The sequence below is a fragment of the Cygnus atratus genome, chromosome 8, assembly GCF_013377495.2.
Source record: "Cygnus atratus isolate AKBS03 ecotype Queensland, Australia chromosome 8, CAtr_DNAZoo_HiC_assembly, whole genome shotgun sequence".
Lineage (NCBI taxonomy): Eukaryota > Metazoa > Chordata > Aves > Anseriformes > Anatidae > Cygnus > Cygnus atratus.
The window spans coordinates 8866388-8891855 of NC_066369.1; the positions used below are offsets into that span (position 1 = coordinate 8866388).

Below are 25468 nucleotides of genomic sequence, written 5' to 3' on the forward strand. Positions count from 1 at the left end.
GGATCCTTGGAGGAGCACCGAGAAGCGCTGCACTAAGAGCTGCGTGCTGACAAATATTTGGTGTTAGGAAATAAGTCAGCTCATGAGTTTCTACTGTCAGTTTAAGCGGATGGCAGCATAATGCATTGAGGCATACAGCATTAAGACAACCCTGATAAGCAAGCTGCGAGCTAGACCCGCACTTGAATCTGAGCTCGCTCTCCCTGCTAAAGAATATTTGTCCGCTCATCTCTGCTGAAAATCCTAGGAGAACAAAGGAGCTTTTGAGAGCAATGTTTTAAACCTAAACGTGATGCAACATAAAAATTTCCTTGGATAAAAGCCGGAGGAGGATATGAAATGCTCAAAAAGATATAGATGGGTGCTGCCATCCTTGTTAGGTCTAGGACATACTGGTTTCCTTCCCATTCACAAATAACTTTTCTGTGAAGCCTGTGTCTGAGCAAGTGCTCTTGTGCTTTCAGTCTCAGCAGCCCTGGAACCAACACGCTGCCAAGGTCCCAAGGCTGTACCCACCAACAGTGGGGACACGTGCTTCAAACAGTTCAGCGCTTGACACCCTGCCCCTACAGAGGTGGCTGGAGAACAAAGCAATGTGGATTGGCATTTTAAGGCCGGGTCTGTTCTCCCAGCAGCAGCAGTCGCCTGTGGCCATCTGCCCCAGAGCTGAACCCCACTAGCCCATGGGGGTTTTCTGCTCCAGGACCACGTTGTCACCTCCGGTGCCAGCTGCCATCAGGCACAGTCACATCCCTGGCTGTGGCCCACGCAGACACCCTTCTCCTGGGGCTGTCCCACCTGCAGAGGAGTTGGATCCTGTCTGGAGTTAGATCTCCAGCTGAGAGCTGCACTTCCAACCAGCCTTGCTCAAGCCTGGTCCTTGGAGAAACAAGCTGGGCCACGCATTTGGCTGAGCAGGGAGCCAAGAACAGCTGTCAAGCGGCAGCACCACGGAGCTGGGACAGCAGACAGAGCCAGACCAAGGAAAGCCCACTGCTCACGGCAATTCAAAATGAGAAGCGAACTGTTTTCTTTTATACTCATTTATTCCTGAAAGTGTACAACTAGAATATAAAAATATTCCTTGGAGAAAGCAAAACAGAGAAGGGCAGGAAATGCATGCCAAGTGAAAAACATTTGCATATTCCACTGAAAGGAGCCTCCAGAGACAGAGCTCGGAGACTCCTCAAGCTTGGAAGCTAGGGCCATGCTTCTATTTTACAGAAACTTCCCTACAGCAGATCCATAACTTACCTCCCTGTGACTCATAACTTGGTGGAATTGGTTTCTAGCCTGTTCTCTTTGAGAACCCAATTACTTGAAGTGCATCACAGCAGCAAATGGAAACGGTGTGCTGCCTTATTTATTATTATGCATTTGTTTTTCCTTACGGTGACTGCATTATAGCTGCCACAAATATGCAAACCAGATGAATTAAAATAGCTCACTTTCTCAAACATTTCTAATCTCTGAGCCTCGGTACTTCACACGTTTTCCAATACCTGGATTTTTTTTTGACTAATGAACACTTCCACTTGCTGGAAAATGTTGAATGCAATTAGTACTTCAATCTGCAGCCTCAAAATATGCCGTGTCTGGCAGCTGAGCATTCTGAAAGAGCCCAGTGCTTGGCAGAAGAACTAGAAATCTGAAAGATGAAAGGGAGATTTAAGCACACTCCCAACTAAGGCCTGCTGCAGTATTTAATTGGCAAGGTTAGCAATAAAGAGGCTGCAGAGAGAACCACCAAGGTTATGGCACCAGTGCAAGTCACAAAGCAGTAATAAGTTATGATTCCCAGGCTTACAAATTAGAAATCACATTTGGTTCCTCACCTTGCACTCCCCCATACCGAGCTGCACAAATGTGTTCTGATCAGACAAGTCTACTCCTTTGCTCTTCTCAGCCCAGCTTTATCTCTTCAAGGGGAGATACAAATCACTCCGTCCAACCCTTCTGCAATTTCGTCCAGCCTCTGCCTGCACTCCTCCCGCAGCTGCTTCAGCTCTCTCTGCAGGCTGGCCTCTCTCATCTGCAGCTCTCTGATCACCTCTGTAGCACTGACAGCTGGAGCAGGCTCCTTGGATACGGATCTGCTGAAGCCTATTTTGCTGGAAGAATGCTTGCTTCTATACACCAGCCTGCACAAACCATGCATTTTATTTTTTTTTGGAGCACACAAGTTTGAAAGATCTAGCAGTTTCAGTTCCACAGCTTCCTGGATCTTTCTAACAGTAGCAGCGAAGTCCTCTTTCTGTAGATCTTCTGCTCTTGTTTTCACCTGTATAGAGGAGAGAAAAAAAAAAAAGAGAGCAAGGTAGGTTTCTGTGAAAAACTCACACCAGGAAACAACACAAAATGTCAAGTTTGGATTAGGATGTACCAAAGAGACAGGAGCCAAGTGGAAACCCAAGTGCGTGGCAGTGAAATCTGAATTAAGCTAACACGCTTTCCATCAGGTAGCAGCACCAGAGACCAGAAAGCTGCCTGTGGTAATTTGTTTGCAGCTTCACAGTCCAGCAACCCCTCCGCCGATGAGTAATACCCAAGGGCTCTGCACTCATCCCTCACGCTGCTGAGTGGGTGGTTTTGCTTCAGAGCAAAACACACGGAGCAAGGGAGATCTAGCAGAGTGACCTTCATCACCGTTGTGCTTTAAGCCACCGTGTTGTCATAACAGATTAATTGCTTCATGACTAACAGCATTAATTAAGTTTGCAAATGCTTTCTGTACTTGGCAATGTGAAAAAGTAGGAACGACAACCGTAACCTAGAAATTCCTTCATTCTCGTTATGGGGTTGCAAGTAGTACAATGGAAATAGTAGAGCAGAGACAAAGCAGTATAGGCTGAGAACAAAATGAACACCAGGCAACACAGTTTCTCTGAAGGTAGGCCCAATAAAACAAAGCTTTTCTTGTGACAGAATCACTGTCTGGGTAAAACCAATTGTATACACTGGGGTTTCTCCCAAGCATTTGATTTAATGTTCTCTAACAATTTGATTTGAAGAACTTGCAAGATGGTAATTGCCTTGCCAATTTTACAAGTGGATTAAACATGAATTCAGTGACTCATCTCCAAACGTAGCTGTCAGTGGGAACACATCCATAAGGAGAGGTACCCTACGCTCAGGTCCCTCGGGGAAATGGCTCGTAGTCCAACGGCACGTTATACGTCGTGTAGTCTCCAGGTGGTGGTTGTGGTGGAGTTCAACACACACCCAGAGATCACAGGGGGCAATCCTGGGTGGGGAAAGGCAGCCTGGCTCGTGGCAGTCCACAGAGGGGCCATCCTGGCCCCCTCCCTGCCCCATAAACATTTCCTGTTTTACCTTGTCACAGCTCTTCCATTGCACTTCTCCATCAGCTGAACCCGCACAGCTGGCAGCAGAGCAGAAAGGCCATGAGCAAGGGGGTGTCACAGCCTTCTGCTGTGGTAGCCAGCTGCCTAAGCAGCTCAGCAGAAAACCAGCAAATTTTCAGAAAACAACAAAAACACATGGAAGCAGAAGGACTCAAAGGCAGGTCACCCAATGAGACTCAGCCCAGAAAACAAGCCTTATAAGACCTGAAGAGCTCCAAATATTCCATTTAAGACATAACTTGTTTTAGATCCTGAAAGTGAAGGAGGAGGTGGTGAGAGACCAGAGTTTGCTGACAAAGACACAGGAAGATCAAATGGATGAAAATTTAAGTTAGATACTCAGCTTCAGATTAAGACATTGTTTCCTACTGTGAGGATAACGAACCATGAAATGCTCCACTGCAGCTCTGTGGAGGAATCCTTCGGCCAAAGCTCAGTGCTGATGCCACCCCTCCTTCCAGCCTCGCAGCTGCTCTCTGCTGCCCCTTCCTTCCCTGGCCATGGGTGAAGATGAACTTCTCCTGGGCATTTTCGGTCTGCAGGTCTGCATTAGGATGTTGGTATCTCACGTGTCAGGGCTCAGACCAGTCATCTGTAAGGTCAGGGATATTTTGGTATCTCAAACACCAGAGATCACTCAGAGCTGCAGTTGCAGCTAAATTCCTCCACGGACACCAACGTAGCGAGGGCTTCGTTCACTTATCCCAAGTCTTTTATCGGAGTTATCTTCATCTGTTTGGCAGCCAAGTAATTAATCCTCTCCAGAGTCTTCTGATGTGTTATCCCTCCCTACCCTCAACAAAGATCAAGAAAATCAATCAAGTCAGAAAAGGAGTAGGTTCCTCTGAATTTTTCTTAACATCTCAAAGGCTTTATCAACACAGAACCATCTGTTAAAGGAGACCTCTGTTGACTGAGGCGTTTGAATAGAGAGAGCTGTAGCAGAGAGAAGTCTCTCCTTGCCCTTGTTCAAGAACCAAGGGTCCCTCTTTATCATAATCCCTAAGGAACCCCAGGACATCTCTTGCTGTTGGCAAAAAGAATAGCTGCTGACCAATCCTCTAACAACAATTTAGAAGAAACAAAACTGAAAAAATAAATTCTGTTATCTGGGCTTGCCACCGCCAATGAATAAATGGCAAGTGAAGTCTGCACAAAGTGGATTTAACACCGGAATCCAAAACGGGGAACATTTCCTCTTACTTACAAAGAACAAAATCACCAAGCAAACAGAGTCCACAAAATGTTATTTATTTTTTTGCATTAAACTCAGGCACGGAGTACTAGTAGGGCTGTATAAAAGTACTCCTAATGAAACATATGTTTTCATACCAGCCAAAAATGGCGAATTTTATTACCTATTGTGCAAGGCACACGATGGAAGAGCACGTTACTCTCAGCAGTAAGTGCATTGAGTTTTAACTCATCATAGGAACAGCTGCGATAGAAATTACTGTAGTGAAGCAAGAGCAGCTGTAAAGACAAGGGGAAAACAACCTAGCTGTAAAGCAGTCAGGGAAACAGAAGTATCAGAATGGCACTGCACATGCTGTCTTCTGTAAGCTTCTGTAAGGAGAACCAACATTTTCTGGGACAGAAAATTTTCTAGATTAATTTAGTAAGAGAAAATTTCAATATAATGGCTATGAAATAAGACAGCAAGTTTTGTAAAGCACTATTTGTATCACAGAAATCTGGAGTTGGGTAACTAGTTTGGTTTATTTTTTGCTCTGCTCTTCCTGGTAAAAGTAAGTTCTGCAACCACATATGTTCACAAATATCTTTGCTGAACAGCTGAAGTCTCTAGAGGTTACCTTCAGGTAATGTTCTTTACTCTTCACATCCTGAAGACTTGTGAAAACACTCGATAACCTCCCTCCTGGATGGTTAATTGATGCTTTTTAACAGCTTGCTATCTCCCATTAGTCAGCAGACAATGATTATTCTATGCTGCAAAACAATCTCAGCAGGCCACCGTACATTAAACAAACACACTACAAAAGGTAAGGAGCCTCAACATTTTGTGCCTGCCCCTCTCTATCCTTTCAGTCTCAATCTAGCAGCTGGAACTTCGACTGCCAGTTAGGCTCACAGTGCTGTCTGACAACTGCTGTGCATCCTCTCCGAATAAATACAAGACAATCATCGTTTCCACTTCCACAGAAACAACCTCATCCCAGAGGGACCCTGTGCTTTCTGAGAAAAGCCACACCAAACACTGAGGGAATCAGCTGATGGGAAATCCACATCTTCCTACTGGCACACACCCCGCTGTGGAGCGGGTAGCAATCTGGTTAGCTCTTCACAACACTTTTGCACACCTCTAAGTACAACAGAGCAGTTACTTACAGGCACTGAGGAACATCATCCTCCTGCTGGTGCCCTCCAACCCTGCCTCACCACGCCAACAACTACGTTGGGGACAGGAGAGTGGCCACGCTGCCCTGGCTGCTCCTTGACTTCTGGAAGTCTTCCAGAAGGCTACTGCAAGTTTCAAAACATATTAAAAATTAAAAGCTAAAGGGAAAACTATAACAATTTTATAGGAGAAGACAAGGCACAAGTGGACTTGTCTTCTCCCAGGGACAGGACCACAACCAAGGCTGTTTTTCAAAAAACAAACAAAAAACAACACATACTAAGGCTGAGGTCCAACTGAGGAAAACAGCCAGGCCAAAGCAGAAAAGGGTGGGCCCAACCCATGCATTGCCAAATCCACTGGGGAAGATGAGAAACTAAGAAACAAGGGGCACGCAGCTCAGCTTGGTCCCTGCTGCAGTGTATTGACTCGTGTGCTGACACACAGGAGGGACCTCAAACCTGCACACCCCTACGGACACTGTTAGCTTCCCCATCACCACCTTTTCTAAAACTTCTTCTACCTAAGGTAGGTGTCTGGATGAAAAGGGTAGCCAGTGACATCTCAGCTATTTTCAGCCCTGGGAATCTTCTAGCTTTGAATAACTTTTAGAGCGATGGGTTTGGTGAGTACTTCTTGGAAAGGGTAACGTGTCTGACACTTTGCACAAGCTGCTTCCCACTTTCTCTGCATGCTCCGTTGTTTTGAGGCCAGAAGAGTACTACCCAGACTCGCCTTCTCTGGGTGCTGTATGCATTTGTCACGGGGACAGTCCCTGTCTCCAGCTGCCCACCTTGTGGGAGGTCTGCTCTCACCAACTGCTTACGATGAGCAATCCATTTAGCTCATCCAATCTCTCCTCAAATATCAGCCCTTCCAGCCCTTCCTAATTGCCGTGGCTTCCTCAGCTCCCTCGCATTTGCCTGCACCTTGCTGGTAATGAGCTGCCCGGGGTTTTGTGTCTCATTCTGCGTGGCGCACAAAGATCCCCACGAGGCTGCTCTGCCTCCGAGCTTTAACAGCTTGCTAACGAAAAGTGCAATAAAAATGATGCAAAAAATTGTTCTTTTTCTGCTAAGCAGCAAGGCGGATGGGAACAGACTTGGGGAGAATTTGGCCAAAATGTACAACATCCTAAAAAGATCCTACAAGATCTAGCACATAACATTATTTAAATCATTTCCAGGAATGACCTAACAAAAGTGGCAATCTTCCAAACGCTGGATGTCAATAATTCAGCTTGGAAAAACTTCACGTGGCAACCCGAAAGCCTCAAAAAGCAAACAAACACTGTGCCCCACTCAGTTACATACGTGAAGGAAGCCACCAGAGCTAGGGATGCAGCAACAACAGGTCCAAACACCTTTTTCAAGGAAGAGAATAAGGGTGGGAGCACAGGAGCACTTCCATTTCATGAACGCGCTGCTGCCAGCTTTGAGGAACAAGCAGCAAACCAAATTGTGGAGCCCCTTTTGAAGTGGCTGATAAGGACTGGAATCATGTCACTATTTTTAAAACACAATCTCTTCAAATCACTCCAAGAGCACTGCAGAAATGGCTATAACAACGCTATTGTTCCCAAAACAAGCTGCACAAGCCTAGAAACAGCACATTTTCTGCCTCCAGTCCTATCTGTCTACTCACTTCTCCCACATTTCTCTTATGAATGGAGAAGACCCTATATGCATACGACACGAAACAAATTATTCTTCCCACTCAACACAAATAACACAAAATGCGATGCCAGTCCTTGCTAGAAAGCACAGTGCAACCTGCTCCTTTGTGCTCGGAGCCACAAGGCACAACCAGAGAAAAACCTCAGATCTTGTCTTTTGGGCTTGGGCAGTGAAAGGAAATTAGGAAGTATGAATGGATGCGATATCCAAGCCACTAAGTCACACTGCCTTTGCTATCGGGGGCGTAATCGCCCAACCCCTTTCATAAACTCATCCAGTTCCTGTGAAAACACCAAACAGCAGCCAACTCACAGGATATTTATTCCCAAAGGAAGCTCATTTCAAAGCTTTACTTTAAAGCTATCATATCCACAACAGCCCCCTCTATTTGAAGAGCTGAAAAGCATGAAGTGGAATATTACATGCTGGGAATTAGATGGTTAATTAGGGGAAAACAGAAAATATTTTGCAGAAATAGAAAAGGGCTGCCAGGCCAGATGGTGCACTCACCTGGCTGGCTCTGAGCTGCTCCCCAGGGCACGGCAACATCCCAAGCACGGCACTGGGAGGCATTCCCCCAGCTACAGGAGCTGCCCTCCAAGCTCTCCATCTCCACGTATACCAAGCAGACTCAGCCAGCGGGCAAGCATCAGTTACAGATAAAGATCTATGAATAAAAAATGAAAGCGGGATAACGATGGAGATACGGGCATCGCTCAGAGACTGCCATCAGGGATGCTGTGCAGAAATCCTGACAGCCAAGCACTGGAAAACAGGCAGAGCAAATTGAGGCTAGTTTAGAAGTTTGCAGACTTATCCCTATCAGCCCAGCGGCTGAACCTTGCAAACACTTGTCTTTATAAAGACTAAAATAACACTGCTTATAAACAATCATTATTTATAACCTTTGCTCTGTCTCAGGGTTTATTCCTAGTGTTTATTCCACCATCACCTCCTCCAAGAAAAGCCTTGCAGAACTGCAGTCCCAGCTGACAGTCTATCTGGGATACAGGGAGCAGGATAGAAAAGGATTTGCAGATTACTTTTAAGAAAGCTCTCTGTCTGCGTGGAAAAAGCAGCACCAAGTGCAAAAGGAAAGAGAGAAAAAGGAAATAAGCAAAAGGATCAAAAATATAAAAGGGGAAAGAGCGGAGTCCACTATAAGCATAGCAGAAGGACCTGTAAGTATTAAATAAAAGTGGAATACAATAAAACCAGTCACAGGGATCCCAGAATTCCCACCCACCACCTTTCTGTGTGCCTGTACAAGAATGCACTGGCTATGGAAATGCACTTTCTGCACCTTACTGCACACACAGGAACGGAGAAGCGCTGAAAAACACCCACCACTGCCCATCTGGGGAAGCAGATGCTCAAGCAGAGTTCACCCCAAACTACGTCAGATGAGCAGGAACTGAACAAGCCAGGAGCAAAGCTCTCCACGTCTGTGTGGCTGTTTTCTGTACAGAACAGACAGTCATAACCCAAACATTGTGTGCATGTGCATCTCAGAAGGTATAAAAGGGAATCCTTTTTCACACATAAGTAGGGTCAGGGCTTCACATTTCTTTAACAATGAACAAATAGCAGTTTGGCTAGTAGATCATTTCCCTTTAACAAAATATGCTATTTTTTTTTTTTGTTAAGTCATACTTCAGTGTATGATAAATGCTTTCCTTCCATAGCGGGGGGAGACGGGACAGGACACAACACAGCCCTGTGAAATTCAAACATTTGCTGAGCAGCATCTTCCAAAAAAAAAAAAAATCAGACCCCCCAATGTTCAGAAAAGTATCTAAAGGCACTTGCTACTTATACTGAAAAACAAGAATAAAATAACAGCAAGTCTCTGCAATCAGCTATTCTGGAAACACTACAACACTGAGGTATTTTTTAGAGTAAAAACACCTGCTTCCTTATTCTAATCTCCAATTCATGTCTTCTAATAACTTGCCCAAACGTCATTTCAAGCCCCTAAGAAAGCTACAGAGTTAGCACTGCAGCTCTGTGAAACTAGTCTCATTGAATCAAGCTTCTTTGCTAGAAGCTTTCAAGGTTTTTAATTTTCTACAGCAGTTTCTGCAACCTGAGAGAGTAACCAGTTAAAAACCCTGGAAACCATCATTTTCTATTTTAACAGCTGAACAATTCCCACAGTGTCCTGCCTAAATGAGGTTTCTTTCTTCTTCTGTGATCCTTGATTGTACACAGAGAGATTTGATGTTCGTCTGAAATAGCCCATTTAATAGCAATACACATGCATTTAGAGATTTAAAGCCAAAATGAACTGCTTAAGTAGTCTAACCTTCTGCACAGCACAGGCTGCAGTATTTCACCTAGTAATTTCTGCTGCGTTCTACTACATTTTGATAAGCTACAGGGTCTCTTCTAGAAACTAACTTTTTTTTTTTTTAAAACGCAAGCTCCAGCTGATCAAAACCCTACCCTATTGCAATGTTATTTCAGCAGTAAAATACATTTATGGTTTAAAATGTCCATCTTCTTGCTAAGTTCTGCCTCAGCCACCAGGTCTTGTTATGCCATTTTTCACCTAAAAAAGTCTTATTCGTCTTGTACCTTCAAAGCTCCACATCTGTCTAGGAACTTACAGAACACGATCCAGCAATAACTTTGCCTTGGTTCAGTTACACTCTTCTAACCTCTCAAGAAGAAGGACCAACCATCGTTTTATAGTTATGATGGTGGTATAAGCAGGACCAACACATTTCTTTAAGCCCTGACTCACGATCTGTACCTTATTCATCAGTAGCAGACAGTAAAAGTTATCAATAATCTAACATCTTTTTCCATGATCCCATTACCTTCTGTTTCATGAGCCACAAAAAATAAAAGTTTGCACGTATCCAATGCCTGAAACTGTAAGCAGATCAAACTGGTTCAAGGTACATACATGGGTATTTCTTACTGAAAACTCAAAGCTCTGGCTTAAGAAATAGCTAATGGCTGCAGCACAATTTCGCTTTAATATAATTACTGACTTGTAACAGTCATAAATTCAGCAAGAGGAAAAACCTTAGGCCTTTGGAGTTGATGAAGAATAAACAAAAGGGGTGATATCAAAGTAATATTAATGGGTGCGTTATTTCTACTATAAACTATGAAGACATTTCAAAAGGGTTGTAAAGCTGAGCTACAGCAACTGACAGAATATGTAATTATACAAGCAGCTGCATTCCAAATTTTGCCCGGATTTGCAATTTCCTGCAATTAGAGACGAATGTATACATCTCCATCTTATGCATTTTAAGCAAGACACTCACTATTCAAATGTTAGCTCCCAGGCACACCTATTGTCATTTCAAAACAAAATGACAGGGAAGCCACAGAGAGGCAATACACCTACTTTATCTAGCAAGAGAAGGCCAGCTTTTAACTGGGGGAGGAGTTCTCTGAGGAGAAACTAAAAATATAATGCTAATATCAGAAATGCACATAGCTGCAACCAACGAGAACAGCTACAGAAGTCTGGCCAGGCACCGCTGCTGTGTGCTTATTTCGTTATACTCTGAATACTGCAAAGCACCTCATAAGCCTTCAGGGTGGGATCCACACTGTTCTCCAGTGGAAAGCTTTAAGATGGTGAGGAAGAACAGTAACAAAGATTTATGAGCTCGTTAGAGCACCAGAGTGAGATCATTTCGTGCAGAGGAGTAACCTGACCTCACACGGATGCGTACCACATTTCTGTCGTCGTTCCTGTTTTTCTCCCCCCAAGCGAGATTATCAAGTCAGTCTGCATTTGGCATCGTGTACCAAAATACCGCATTAACAGGAGTCAGGAAAATCAGTCAAGTTTAAGATTAAAGAAAAGGATACAGGATTAAGAAAACAGGAAAGGAATGACAGTAAGATTTTCCAGTGTCTTTACGAGAAAATGCAAAGTAAACCTGCAAATACCAGTGCAAAACACAAAAGTGCAGGACTGATAAAGAGCACTGCCTGTTTGCTGAGCCCATGAATACCTATCGCACAGGAAAAGGGAAAGGGAAATTAATCCTCCTAGGCCCAAAAGCAACCAAACTCTGTGGCTGCTGTGAACTGTGCCCAAGGACTGCGTGGGCTGCAGTGGGGTGGGATTTTTAAAGGACACGCCAGAGGCGAGCAGAAAGGGAGCTACTGCCGAAAACCTCCAGATACACACCTCTCACCACAACACTACAAAGAAGTTTACTGCCTTACAGATATTTTTGAAATCTCTGTTCCTCAGTTTTAGCATGAGCAGTTTGCTTTCCCAGTGTTTAGCTTTTGAGTACTGAACTCAAAAAGGAAGAAAACAGAAGGGGAACAAAAACATAATGGGATTATTTGGAGCGACGCTGTTGGCAGAACCAGCCAGGAACAAATCCCAAAACAGTAGCTGGACTTCAGAGAAATCAGCAATTTCTGCATCACCTCTGTGCTGCTAAACAGATCCCAGCATGAGAAGAGACAAAGCATGGGCACAAACATAACACAAGACTGCCAAAATCACCGTGCTCTAGAGCCAGAGAGCATCTAAACCTCTTCAGCTATTTCTTGAGATGGTGTGTAAGCCCACCAGAAGGTAAGCATCCCACCAGCCACTACAGACCCACTGCTCTTGGGAAGGTGGGAGAGCTCCAGGCAGGAGCATCAAACTTGCACGTTCTTTACCAGTGATTACAGGGAGATGCAGTTCAGGCTTGTGAAAATCCCCTACGGCACACAACTCCCAAAACGCAAGGGGAACGAGAAATAATGCAAAGGGAACAAGAGATAAACACCTATTTCATTCTACTAATTACAATAACCAAAAAAAAATCCAGTCGAACGGACCAGTCTTTTATAATGAATGAGTCTTTTATAATGCATTTCTTTTTGTTTCATCTTTACACGTTAAATCTTTGAATTCATCTAAAGAATCACCCACATTAATGTTGTAGCATGCACATCCTGAAAATACAGAAAAAGCACAGAACGTCAGCTTCGGTCTGTTAGATTAGATTTAGGCACTTGCAAGAAGACTGCAGTGCTACTTTGAAACAGACACTGACAACGACAAATTACTAAAGAAGGCGGCAGACAAGTATTGCTTCATGTAACAAATTGCTCACTTATTTTTCAATTTGTTCTTCCAAATTTTTATCTTGGGCAGCAGAGACAAACAGTGACGCTGTGAGATACCATCTCAGATCTAAGTGACACGCAGAGGCTCGGAGGGCCCCACTTCATTGTAAGCACAACTCTATCACTCCACGCTACGTGAAAGTAGCCACTTCAGAAACCACGGTGCTGCTTGTGACTAGCACTTCTCTATATTATCCTGCTCTGGGACGACAGGATGTGAAACTGAAAAGTCAAGCAATGTAGCACCTGTATATACAGCCCAAAAGAGGAATGTTTATACAAAGCACTCCTAAAATAGACTGATGAGAGTAAGGTATTATCACCTGATAATTCAGATTTTCGGAAAACGGTCAGTCTTATGAAAAAAAAAAACTACAAGGAAAATGAAAATATAAGGGATTTCTGCAAACCAGTAAAATTTCAGTTAGTTCAATTTCAGTTTCATTGCTCCCTTGCCACCTCTGAGAGCTTTGAATGACCGCTGCAGAACATCCAACAGCACCCAGCCCTGTGGCTCTCTCTCTGCTTTTTGGAGAACCAGGAGCTGTGCATCAGCCAAAGGTCATTGCGGCAACGCAGCCCAAACATAGCAATAGCATGAGGCAAATGAACAGTAACCCTCAGGTGGAGATTTGTCAAAATAAAACATTTTCAGAATTTCAATGAAAAAGCACACGTTTCTGAAAGCCATGACTAAAAATTCATCCAGTGAAAGCAGTTTCTCTGACAGTTTTGGTGGTGAATTAGCAGCTGTAGTGGATGCGAGGCTGCTTGAATGGCCATCGTGGCTCTGGCAGAAGTCAAAGGCTGAGCCCACAGTGAGCCTGCAAAGGGAAAAATCACATAGCTCTCATGGTTTTGAGAGAGCCAGTAAGATGAAGAGTTAAAAGTTGTGAGTTCTGAGCTCAGAAGTGTACTGGAGCCTTATTTAGATGCATTTCTGTCTGGGAAGAAGAGATCTGACAATATTAAATTACGGATTTACTTTTATGTCAGTTCTTCGACAAGCACAAGGGACAAAGAATCAGAAATGAGTCAGATACTTTTTTCTCTTATGATCAAGCACCCTCAATTTCAGGGCAGACAGCTGAGAGGACAAGGCCAATGTTTTAAGCAAACGGCAAACCTTGGAGTTAAGCTTTGAGTGCATGAATGCAGTCTCTTTCCCACAAGCACCAAGCTCGTATCAGCTCACCCCAAAACCAAGCAGTACTGTGGAATACGCAAAATGCTTGCAGCTCCTGCTGACAGAGGAAGAACGCACCCCAACAGTCAGCCCTGTGCTGTAAAAAGCAAGCCAGATACCCTCCAGAAGTTACTGTCCCAAAAAATACACTTGCAAAGGTTCAGTAAAGCTCACTAATAGTGTTTCAAGTAGAACTGCTCTAGAACACAGCAGCCCTCTGTGGTGTTTAACACAGTCTCTGTCTGCAGGAATGTCCCCGCGATGCTGCCCTTGTGGAAGAAGATGTACGTCCCAGGGGCCCACCACTTGCAAGACAGCCTTGGCTCCAGAAATCCAGCAGCTCTGTGGTCACAGGTGCCTCAAATTCCCACCCACCAGCCTCCATGCTTTTTTGTCCATGTTTTATGTGCCTTTAACTGTGAAAACATAAGTATACACTTATTTCTCTAAAAATGCACTAAAACATTTACAATGGCTACAAAACGTGTTTTCTCATTGGATTTTTTTTTTTTTTTACAGTTTATTGTTAAATAAAGCTCATCTAAAATTTATTGGAGTATAATTCTTCAGCTGCATTTACTACGTTTCATTGCCTTGGCCTGTATCCAATATCTTGGCAAATAACGCAAGTAAAATATTAACACTGGTTATAGATTATGCCTTAACCGCTCCTGTCACCTGAGCAAACATTCTACATTTTGGCAATGAAAGGAAAAACTGCATCTTTTGGGAAGCAAGAAAAAACATATTCCACCCACACTTAGTTCAAACCCTGGAGTTCTGCGCACAAAACAGGAGACAGCACTCTAGTTTTTAATGTTTCTCTCTTCCCTATGGAGCTGGAGTCTTTTAGAATACATAAGCCCCATGAAAAATGTCAGGCTGGATAATTTATTTTCAGTTACAGTTTTTGTGTGTGTTTAAAATCAGTTTGCTGATTTAGCAACTGGTAGATAGAGTCTCTCTCACAGTTCAGTACTCATTCAGCAATCTGCAGAGCAAGTTACATCTGCAAACAAAGAATATTTATCTTTTTCATCTGTTTGTATGCTGCAAGCTTAGCATTGACTATTCAAGTCCGACCAACCTGCTGAAGTCCTCAGAAGTGAGCAAGATTCTTCCAAAAACCTCCCAGCTCTGCTCATCTGCAGTAACTTTCCACGTGCTTTTACATGCTGGACTTACGCCAGGCTAACTAGGGGCTGCAGGTCTAATGCAAACATTAGACCCGGCTGTTAAGAGGAGAAATGATGCACAGAGATGGCTTCGTTCCTCCCTCCAACACAAGGAAGAGCAAGCTGCCCTCCAGGAGCAATCACCTGGGCCTTCACCACAGCCTCCATGGGCACCTACCAAAAGCAAGCAGCCTCTCCCAGTGTGAATACTGATAAAAAGCTGACAAATAAACCAACACAACAAAAAAAAAGTGAACACAAACATGAACATCTTACTTCCTACTGCTTATAGCGGGTCCATGCTTTCTAATAACCTAAATCAGTTAATACTGTGACAGTTCCATCAGCAGCAAATATAATCCTACATTTAACTGAATACAAACTACACATAAAAGCCATTAGCCTTGTCCCTCCTTGCCATCCTCCCGTCCACGTCCTCCACTGCTCCTTCCGATGGATGTTTCTGTTGATCTCCCTGGGTTTCCTCCCCCTACCCGGGCATCTGGGCCCAGCCAACCATGCACTTCCAAAAGCTGCTCTTGTGGCCCTGCTAGTTCTTCAATTTCTTTTTGCATGAAAAGCTCCACTGACAGCTGCTCGGTGCTCCAGATGGAGGTTTTCAAATACAAAGTGGAACACAGAAATACTGGGACCAGGGCAGTGAACACGCCGACTGCAGAAACACGCTGATGCTCTGAACTATTCCCCACCAATCCTTCTCCTCCCACACCCCAGACCGCCTGGATAATTATTAACTGCTCACTGCACTAATATCTTCATATTAACACAGAGCCTGGAGAACTAGAACAAACAGTAGAAAATGAAATATGAACAATTTGCTTTATAAAAAAGTTTGTGTAGGCAGCTCAAATCCCACTGCTGCCTGTGGGCACCACTAACACAGGGCAGAAAGTGGTATTGCGTATTTCCCTCACCCCCACCATACGTGCCTTGATTTTCACACAGGTTAGCCGTCTGGCCAGACAGCAGCTGCTCAGGTACCCACAGCTCCTCCTGTGACATCTCTGCTCTCCGTGGGCTAAGCGCACCAGCACGGGCACCGCTGTTTCTGGAGAGGACTTGGATGCAGAGGGAGCACGTTCCAGCTCAGATTAATGGCTCAAACTCTTTCCTGGCCATGCTTCACAGATGCACACATGAGCAAGTGCCATCCTGTCGTATCACCAGCTGAAAGGAGTCTGGCTTGTTTTTAAACCCGAGAGAACACAGATCCCAAGTTACCATATCCCAAGCTTCAACAAAAGCTCAGTAGCGGGTGAGCATTTACATGATTAAAACTGAAGAGATCGTCATTTGGAGTCAAATAATCTGCATCCCAGCTGATGGATGCCGGATGTTTAACGCAGCCTGAAATCAAGCTCCCCCTCAAAGAAAGGAGTAGATAATAAATATTTAGAAAGGGAACAAAAAACCAACCGACTAAAAGATCTGTTTTGAAATTAGGAGATTTCATCTTTCGAAATTAGGAATTTCATATTTCATTTAAATTTGTTTCAAAGCAGAGAAACCTTTTTAAAGCTTAACCATTTCACTCAACTTTTTGATCTTCTACCAATCACCATATCGTCACTGAAGAAAAACTGATTGCTCACCTAGGACTGAATGGAAAAGAACAGAGACAAGAATAAGAAAGCCCCATATTCAGATCACACCTCTGCCAGTACAGGTATGTCATATGCTTCTTCTCCTCCAAGATACCAAACACATTACTGCCTGCAGATGGATATCAGTTAAAATGTCATATTAATCAGGGTTTCACAAATCACCCAAATCCCACAGCAACATTCAGTTATCTTCAATGTCACTGAAAGGGGAAATGGTTTCAGGGTCATTCCAAGCACATAACCAAAAAAAAGCTGTGGGCAGGGAGAAAAACAAAACCTTCCTAGGGAAAATAGCCTATTTAATTTTTAAAAGATTAAAGATTGATAGCTTGCACTACTAGAATCACGGTGTACAAAATATCAATCTTGCAAAAAATAGATACATTGCCCTGATACCATATCCTGAATAATAAACAGTTACGTTTAGTGCTGCAAGCCACTCATCATGGCATAGCATTGACATTAACACACTTGAAATACCTCTACCTAGTCCTAAATCAATCGATCAATCAAAGGTTCAGGTTTCAAGCCTAATCCAGTCTTATAGCAGGTCCCACTCCTCTCCATCCATCCCTAACAGGTATTTGTGTAACCTGGTTTGTATAGGGCTTAAGGATGGATACCGCACAGCTTGCCAGGTAACATGCTCCAATGTTTCCCTGCCTTGGGCATTGGGAATTTTTTCCCTAGTATGTAATGAGAATCTGTGTTGTAATTTAAGCATGTTCTTGTCCCATTCACAGAGGGCATGGGGGAAAAAAAAAAATCTTTTCTCCACAGAAACTTCTTCATATTTTGATATTGATTCATATCTCACCTTGGTCTTTCCATCTTTAACATAAAGACCCTCAAAAACATGTATGTTCCACACTTAAGACAATCGTCACCTTTCTCTTTTGGACTCTCCCCACTTGGTCTTCCCTGAAAAACTGGATATAAAGTAAGAACAATTGTACCTTGTTTCATCAAAGCTCTTTCTAACCCAGCACCCTGTCTCCAACAGTGTTGAACAGCAACTAGCTAGGGGAGAAGTTTAGGACTAGACAAACATAACAATACCGGAAGACACAACTTCCTAAAATCTAATGGTTTGTAGCTGACATACTTCCCTGACTAGAGAACATTTTTCATATTTATCACTAACAATGAATTTTTTTCTTCGTGAATTTATCCAGTTGTTCCCTTTTGGTTCACTCATGAGAACAGAGCGGCAGCAGCAGGACAGCACAATTGTTTCCACCTGCTCTGATGCGATACACCCCTGTTCACTGCCTCCCCTTCAGTGCAAGGAGCCCTAGCCTAGCCAAATCTAGCCAAATGTTCCTTGCACAGAAACCCTTTCACACTTGGTTATCACCCCTTCCCATCCCTGGGCCTTTTCAGTTCAACCACACCTCTCTTTCAGCTCAGACAGCAACCAGAACTGCACGCAGCGTTCCAGGAACGGATTGGAATATTTTAAGTTTTTCTTTCTCCTGCTTTCCTTATGATTCTTAGGATTCAATTTGCTATTTTCACCACTGACGTTTCTGCAGAACTATCGTTATAACCCCAAGAGCTCACTCACATGCCACGACAGCCGGATCACATAAACACACATATAAAAATTATGATTTCCCCTTTAGATGCATTTTTGTCACATTTATCTCCCATCCGATTTTTATCTGACATTTTACCGCTTCATTACTTGGTACCACGAGGGCCCTTGGCAATCCTTCCCTGTCGTCCTTCACGTGTGCTCCCAGTGATTTACTCTCATCTCCCAGCTCGAGCATCTTGCTCGTCACCTCCTTTCCCAGACCATACACACGGAGCAGCACAGGCTCACAAGGTCCCACTGGAAACTGCCTCTGCAGACTGATCAGACGCCTCCTCTCTGCTGGTTGCTCAAGGGTAAGAGGAAAGACATTCACACGAGCAGTTTATTCTTGCTGGGAATCTGAGTTTATCAAATGTCATTTGAAAATGCAGTAAACGATGTCAATCCAACCTCCTTTGCCCACGTGCTCCCTGGTCCCTTCAAGAGCTCCAACAGCTTTTAGATTCACGATTTCTCTCCTCAAAAACCGTGCTGACTCTCCCCCAGAACATCACATTTAATCACATGCCCTCAATTCTGCTCTTCAGAGCAGTTTCCACTCAATTGCCTGGCACAGACACGCGGTGTACCAGTAACAACGGACATAATTACCCTGTAGATTATCACTGTTTTCATGAAGTTAAACACAGTGGGCACAACAGCTATAATAAACTGTACTGTCCCTCATATGGGCACGATTGTGAGAAAGAAGGTAATTTCCAGATGTCTCACTGTTGCAAGATAGAAAGATAGAGATAATGACCGCTTTAACAACTGCAATAGCTTCTGCTTGACTGAAAAAAGAACATCGAAGGTAAGATTTGATAAGCTTATTTCTCCAGGGAGGAGACTAAAGGGGGCACAATTGACAGAGGAGCCTGCATTCAGCAAGCATCCTGACTTCGGAGGTGGGGGGGGGGGGGGAACAGAAGGCAACACGTAAGCAGCTTCATCGATAGGAGGAAGGGTTGATATAAGGAGGATTGATAGAGAGACATCTGACCTCCAGGCTTTCCGAAATGCTGCCACGTAGCATTACGAAATGATTCTGTTCCATGGGAAGTAGAAGCAGAGGCACTTGTGATAAACCATCCTCTTAACAACCTAGCAAGATACACCCCATTTGGTTCCCATGGTTCTATACTCAAATGACACTCACTGAATCTCAGTAACAGAATCACAGAATCGTCTAGGTTGGAAGAGACCTCCAAGATCACCCAGTCCAACCTCTGACCTAATACTAACAAGTCCCCCACTAAACCATATCACTAAGCTCAACATCCAAGCGTCTCTTAAAGACCTCCAGGGATGGTGACTCAACCACTTCCCTGGGCAGCCCATTCCAATGCCTAACAACCCTTTCAGTAAAGAAGTTCCTCCTAATATCCAACCTAAACCTCCCCTGGGGCAACTTTCGCCCATTCCCCCTTGTCCTGTCACCAGGCACGTGGGAGAACAGACCAACCCCCACCTCGCTACAGCCTCCTTTAAGGTACCTGTAGAGAGCGATAAGGTCGCCCCTGAGCCTCCTCTTTTCCAGGCTGAACAATCCCAGCTCCCTCAGCCCCTCCTCATAAGACTTGTTCTCTAGACCCCTCACCAGCCTCGTCGCCCTTCTCTGGACTCTCTTGAGCACCTCGACGTCCTTCTTGTAGCCAGGGGCCCAAAACTGAACACAGTACTCAAGGTGCGGCCTCACCAGAGCCGAGTACAGGGGGACAATCACTTCCCTAGACCTGCTGGCCACGCTGCTTCTTATACAGGCCAGGATGCTGTTGGCCTTCTTGGCCACCTGAGCACACTGCTGGCTCATATTCAGCCGACTATCAACCAGTACTCCCAGGTCCTTCTCTGCCAGGCAGCTTTCCAACCACTTATCTCCCAGCCTGTAGCTCTGCTTGGGGTTGTTGTGCCCCAGGTGCAGGACCCGGCACTTGGCCTTGTTGAACTTCATACAGTTGGCCTCAGCCCATCGGTCCAGCCTATTCAGAGCCTCCTGCAGAGCCTTCCTACCCTCGAGCAGATCGACACACGCACCTAACTTGGTGTCGTCTGCAAACTTACTGAGGGTGCACTCAATCCCCTCATCCAGATCATCGATAAAGATATTGAAGAGGACCGGCCCCAGTACTGAGCCCTGGGGGACTCCACTAGTGACCGGCCTCCAACTGGATTTGACTCCATTCACCACAACTCTTTGGGCCCGGCTATCAAGCCAGTTTTTAACCCAACAAAGCATATGCCAGTCCAAGCCATGAGCAGCCAGCTTTTTGAGGAGAATGTTGTGGGAAACGGTGTCAAAAGCCTTACTGAAGTCAAGGTAGACCACATCCACAGCCTTTCCGACATCCACTAAGCGTGTCACTTTGTCATAGAAGGAGATCAGGTTCGTCAAGCAGGACCTGCCTTTCATAAACCCATCCTGACTGGGCCTGATCGCCTGCTTGCCCTGCAAGTGCTGCGTGATGACACTCGAGACAATCTGCTCCATGAGCTTCCCTGGCACTGAGTTCAAACTAACAGGCCTATAGTTCCCCGGGTCTACCCTCCGACCCTTCTTGTAGATGGGCGTCACATTTGCTAGCCGCCAGTCGACTGGGACCTCCCCTGATAGCCAGGACTGCCGATAAATGATGGAAAGTGGCTTGGCCAGCTCCTCCGCCAGTTCCCTCAGGTGGATCCCATCCGGCCCCATCAACTTGCGTACATCCAAGTGCTGCAGAAGGTCGCCAACCATTTCCTCGTGGATAGTGAGGGCCACATCCTGCTCCCCATCCCCTTCCACCAGCTCAGGGTACTGGGTATCCAGAGAACAACCGGTTTTGCCACTAAGGACTGAGGCAAAGAAGGCATTAAGCACCTCAGCTTTTTCCTCATCCCTTGTAACGCTGGAACTTGACTGGCCAAATCCAATCAAAGCATCACAGTACAATGGAGAATTCATCAGTTAACCTTCTTGGACTTAATTTCCCAATTTAAGCATAAAAAATTTGTGTGATTATTACATAATATTTAACAGCACATGTATTGTTATGTATAACAGGAGTCAGAGTGTATCTTGCTTTGAAAATCACATATTGGAAACTTTACCTTTAGAATTCAAAGTCTGAGACATCCTGCAACATTCATCTCCACTTTGCCACACAAACAACTAAATGGGACCACACTAGGAACCTGCCTGGGTCTAGTACCCCATCACTGACAGTAACTGACAACTGCCTAGAGATGACTACAAGACCAAAGCAAATATATGTATATCCTTCTTCAGAATATTCCCCAGCCTGCTACGATTTGTATTCTGCAGCTTCCTAAGCTTGTAATTCACATTTGTATATTTGATAGGTTTTGATGGATTTCTTCTTTCAAGAATGTGTCGTCCAACAGATTTTGAACCCATGTACACTGTTTGTATCCCCAATGCCCTGTGGGAAGAATTCCCCACACCGAGTGGGGCAGCAGTTCCTTTTACTTGTCTCTATCCAACTGATCCCAATTAGTTCCCTCTTACAGGGGAAGAGAGGGATCAGCTCCTTCTCCATGCACTTCTCCCACACAAGACCCTGACCTTCTTGAGCAAACACCTCCTGATCTGACAACCTGCTACTTTTCATTGTCAGCTGATTTGTAATCCCATCTACCTATGCTTCAATCTAAAAATTAAAAAAAAAATTAACTCGAGTTAATACAAGATACAAAACAATGCCAGTTTAGTTACTGTTCTATCTGACCCAACTGGTCCTTTCGCTTTTCCATCCACTGGTTTCATGGATTCTCTTAGCATCCTTCTTTCCTCTTTGTGCCTGAAAAAAGTTACTAGTTTTTATGCCTGCATCTCCATCAGATCTCCTCCTCATTTCAGCTTGTTAATATTCAGATTCACCTACATCTACATTAACTGGTGCTTCCCAGTGCCCCCCTATCCCACCCCTCTGCCAGCAAATACCACGTACACTTCCTTCGTATCACCTACTTTCCTCTGCAGCAAGCCTCCTACAGTCAGTCTGTTCTTGCACCAAACCTTGTACTCAGTTCCTTCTCTCACTTCACAGGTTTCAAACCCTTCTTATTCCTTCCCCCATCAGACATTTCAAAGACTACTAACTCAGTGAAAGATGACAAGCTCTGGCCTCTCCCATCCTCCTTTCCCTCTGAACACCTACCTCTTAATTTTCTCACTATAACCGTTACTGACGCTTTCAACTTCTGCCTCTGTCCCCTCCAGGGGCTGCCACGATTTCCTCCTCTTCTCTTCTCCTTCTCTCCTCTGTAACCTCTATCCTTTGATGCCATCCTTTCCAAATGCAAGAACACTTACTTTGTTTCAGCACACTGCCTCTCTGGGACAGATGCCTACTTTGTGTTTGAAAGAGCACCTGGCATGCTGTGGGCATAAACTGACAACTTATTGTAGATCTGCAGCAAGGCTGACACAGAGCAGCAACAGGCAGGCTGCCCTGGGATGGGTTGCAGCAAGAGAGCTGATAAAAACAGGATATGAAAAGTCATTAACGATCACAAATACCACCTGAAACCTTACCTTCTCCTCCCATGTCGACCTTCGGTGAGTTACAAGCTCATGTAGCTGGTCGCGGAGAGCCATCAGATCTCTGGATAATTTGTTGATTTGCCCAGTCAGACTGCCAGCCCAGGGGCAGCACGAGGTCACCTTTGGCAGCCTGCTTTTCTCTGTGTGAGTATCCTGTAGCTTGCACATATTTCCCTCTTCAGCCGTATTATCTAACACAGTTTCCTAAAGGAAAAACAATAAAAGTTACTTTTCAGCAGGACCTAAAATGCTTCTCCCCCTCCCCTTCTTCCCAGTAATCCACAGCTAGGAATTTACTGCTGCCATCTCAGGATATGGTTGCTCCACAATTTCACAGCTATTTTAAGAGAACCTCCTTAGTTCAATCTAATGTACTTGTAAGTTAACAGAAAACTTATGTTGCTAACCCAGCTTATTTTAGAAAGCACTGCATGCTGTGAGCTACTCTCCACTGCTATTACTAAGGCATAAAGTAACACGTCGGGAACAGAGATCATCAATACTGCAGTAGTTCCAAATACACCCTTTCCTCTCAAACTCTGACGCTGGATGCATTTCTGTGGCCTTCTGTAACAAAGCAATGACCAGCACAGAGAAAAGTGCTCACACTGCTCAGGACAGTCCCATTAACTATGTAGCACAGTAAGCTGCAGCACCCGTGGGCCCACCTGTGCCCATGTACAGCTCCAAGCCAATGAACCCCAAGAGACGTCTGCTCCAGGCTGGGCAGGAACATTGCTAGCTCTGTTTGACCCTGGCCATCTAACTGGTTCTACCATCACTTCCACAGCTGAATTCAGAAATGGCAACCCTTATTTGAAATACTCAAAAAAAGACTGTAAGTTCAGAGTCCTTGAAATACATGCACCTGCACAATGTAGCACACAAATTACAAATACAGTCCTCAGGCCATGACAGGATAACTAAAGGACCCAAGCCTCACCACTCAGAATTAAACAGTTATTTCCATTTTGTTACCAAGACAACATCAAATAGGAGAGGTCATAATCTCTTTTAAGGACATTATTAGCATTCAAAATTATCTTTCAAAAGTGAAGAAGTGACCTAAAAACAGTAAGAGGAAATTCAGCAGTTGAGCAGCATGGTCAACATGTAAGCAAGGGAAAAACAAATGCATAGTTACTGACTCAGCAGCAATACTGCTGAAAGAGATATGAAAAATCAGACAGAAGTCACTAACATAATTCTGATAAAGCTAAGTACCATTTCAGAGAGTATAATCATGAATCTTTGTGATAGAAGTGCTGACCGCAATACTGATGTACAGGTGAGGTGCATGGAGTTAAACACAGACAAATGGGACAGAAAAACCCATGTGGGAACCGCAACAACCACCCAAATTTGAAGGAATGGCTCACAAAGAGACATTATGAAAACCAATTTTGTTTAGCCTAGAAACTAACAGCCTTCACTTTATATAAGGTTGCTGTAAAGAGGATGGGATTTTTCTCTGCAGGCAGATTCAAAACTTTGGCTTAATCCATAGCAAGGGGGTTTTGGGCTGACATGAGAAAACTCTGCAATATAGCTAAGAATGGCAAAAGACACCCTGCAAAACCTCCTTTCTAAGAGAGCATCGGCACTGCAAATTATCCCCAACTGGACTGGAGGAGCAGCCTGTGATAACACAGGTGTGTTCTGGACACTGACACCCTAACAAAGTGCACAGCAATAACACTAAACTTTTTTTTTTTTCCCTCCTCTCTTTAATTTGAAATTCATTTAATGGCAGAATTTTAAAGTAAAATTACTGCAGTCGCTCCAGTTGCTGTAGTTAAGTCATACTCTGGCTTAAGACAACTGTTTTGTCTTGCTTTAAATGTTACATTTAAGAGCCAACATACTCGCCCTTTTAAGTGAGGGTGCTGTGCCACAGCCCATCAGTGGAAGCAGCAGCTGAAGGCTCCCCACACAAAGTCACGGGGTGGTAATGAAGTCCCTTGCTGCCTTCATGGAGTCTGTTTCATCTCCTTCTGCCTGACTCTTTGCATCCAGCGTAGCACATGCGACTGCACAGAAGAAAATGAATAGCAGAACAGCAAAGAATACGAAGAAAGAAAATGCAGAAAATAGGGGAAAGCAGGAGGGAAGGTCATCAGGACGGCAATGGAGAGCAGAGCCATACCGTAATTCAGGGATGAGCTGAGCGTAATGCAGAGCCACACATCCCCATGTGCATTCAAAGTCATCTTTTCTACACACATTTACACCAGAAAACAGCAAACTAAAATATAATTGAAGCTTTCAGAAAATTTTATTAATGGGGACCGATCATGAATTCTTGGTGGCTGAAATTATTTATGATCTCCCGAGGCTGACTGCAGTGCATTAACTTAAAAGCAAATTGGTCCACTTCCTAAAATGAGGAGGTAAGGAAGGGGCTGTGCTTTCAAGCAGCAGGAAACTTCATGATCTCATACTTCATGCTGAGCATAGCAGCAGGTACATTTGAGGTTAAAAATGAAAACCCAGTCCTCCCTTTTCTATTTTACCTCAAATTTTCTTAAGTTCTCCATTTCTGCTCCGCATCTGAAGTTGAAACCCTTACATTCCAACCCCCCCCCCCCCCCCCCCCCCCCCCGAAAAAAAAAATCTTTCTTTTCTGGGATGTAAAAAACTGGCTCTATATGTTTTGGTAACAACTAAAAGCAACTAATTTCAGACTTTAAATTTAGTGAGAAAATACCATTAACAACAGGCTTCAGACAACTGGCTAGCATCTATATTTAGCAGTAATGTCTGGTTTATCAAATCCAGAAAAGTTGTGCTGTTTCTTTTTTTAAATAATAATGTTTATTTCATCTGACAACCCAGAACTAAGACAGTATGG

At 44.2% G+C, this 25468-nt stretch overlaps 1 protein-coding gene across 3 annotated transcripts in view; it reads right to left on the reverse strand.

Moving 5' to 3' along the window:
• Positions 1-1027: 1027 nt before the first annotated feature.
• Positions 1028-25468, reverse strand: part of TEDC1 (tubulin epsilon and delta complex 1) — a 75931-nt gene continuing 51490 nt past the window's right edge. For all 3 annotated transcript variants that reach the window (XM_035537938.1, XM_035537939.1, XM_035537940.1), the window contains exons 7-8: positions 22609-22821; positions 1028-2281 (exon numbers count right to left, since the gene is read on the reverse strand). In XM_035537938.1, the coding sequence (XP_035393831.1) occupies positions 1922-2281; positions 22609-22821 (573 nt within the window). In that variant the 3' untranslated portion in view covers positions 1028-1921. The remainder of the gene's footprint in view (positions 2282-22608; positions 22822-25468) is intronic.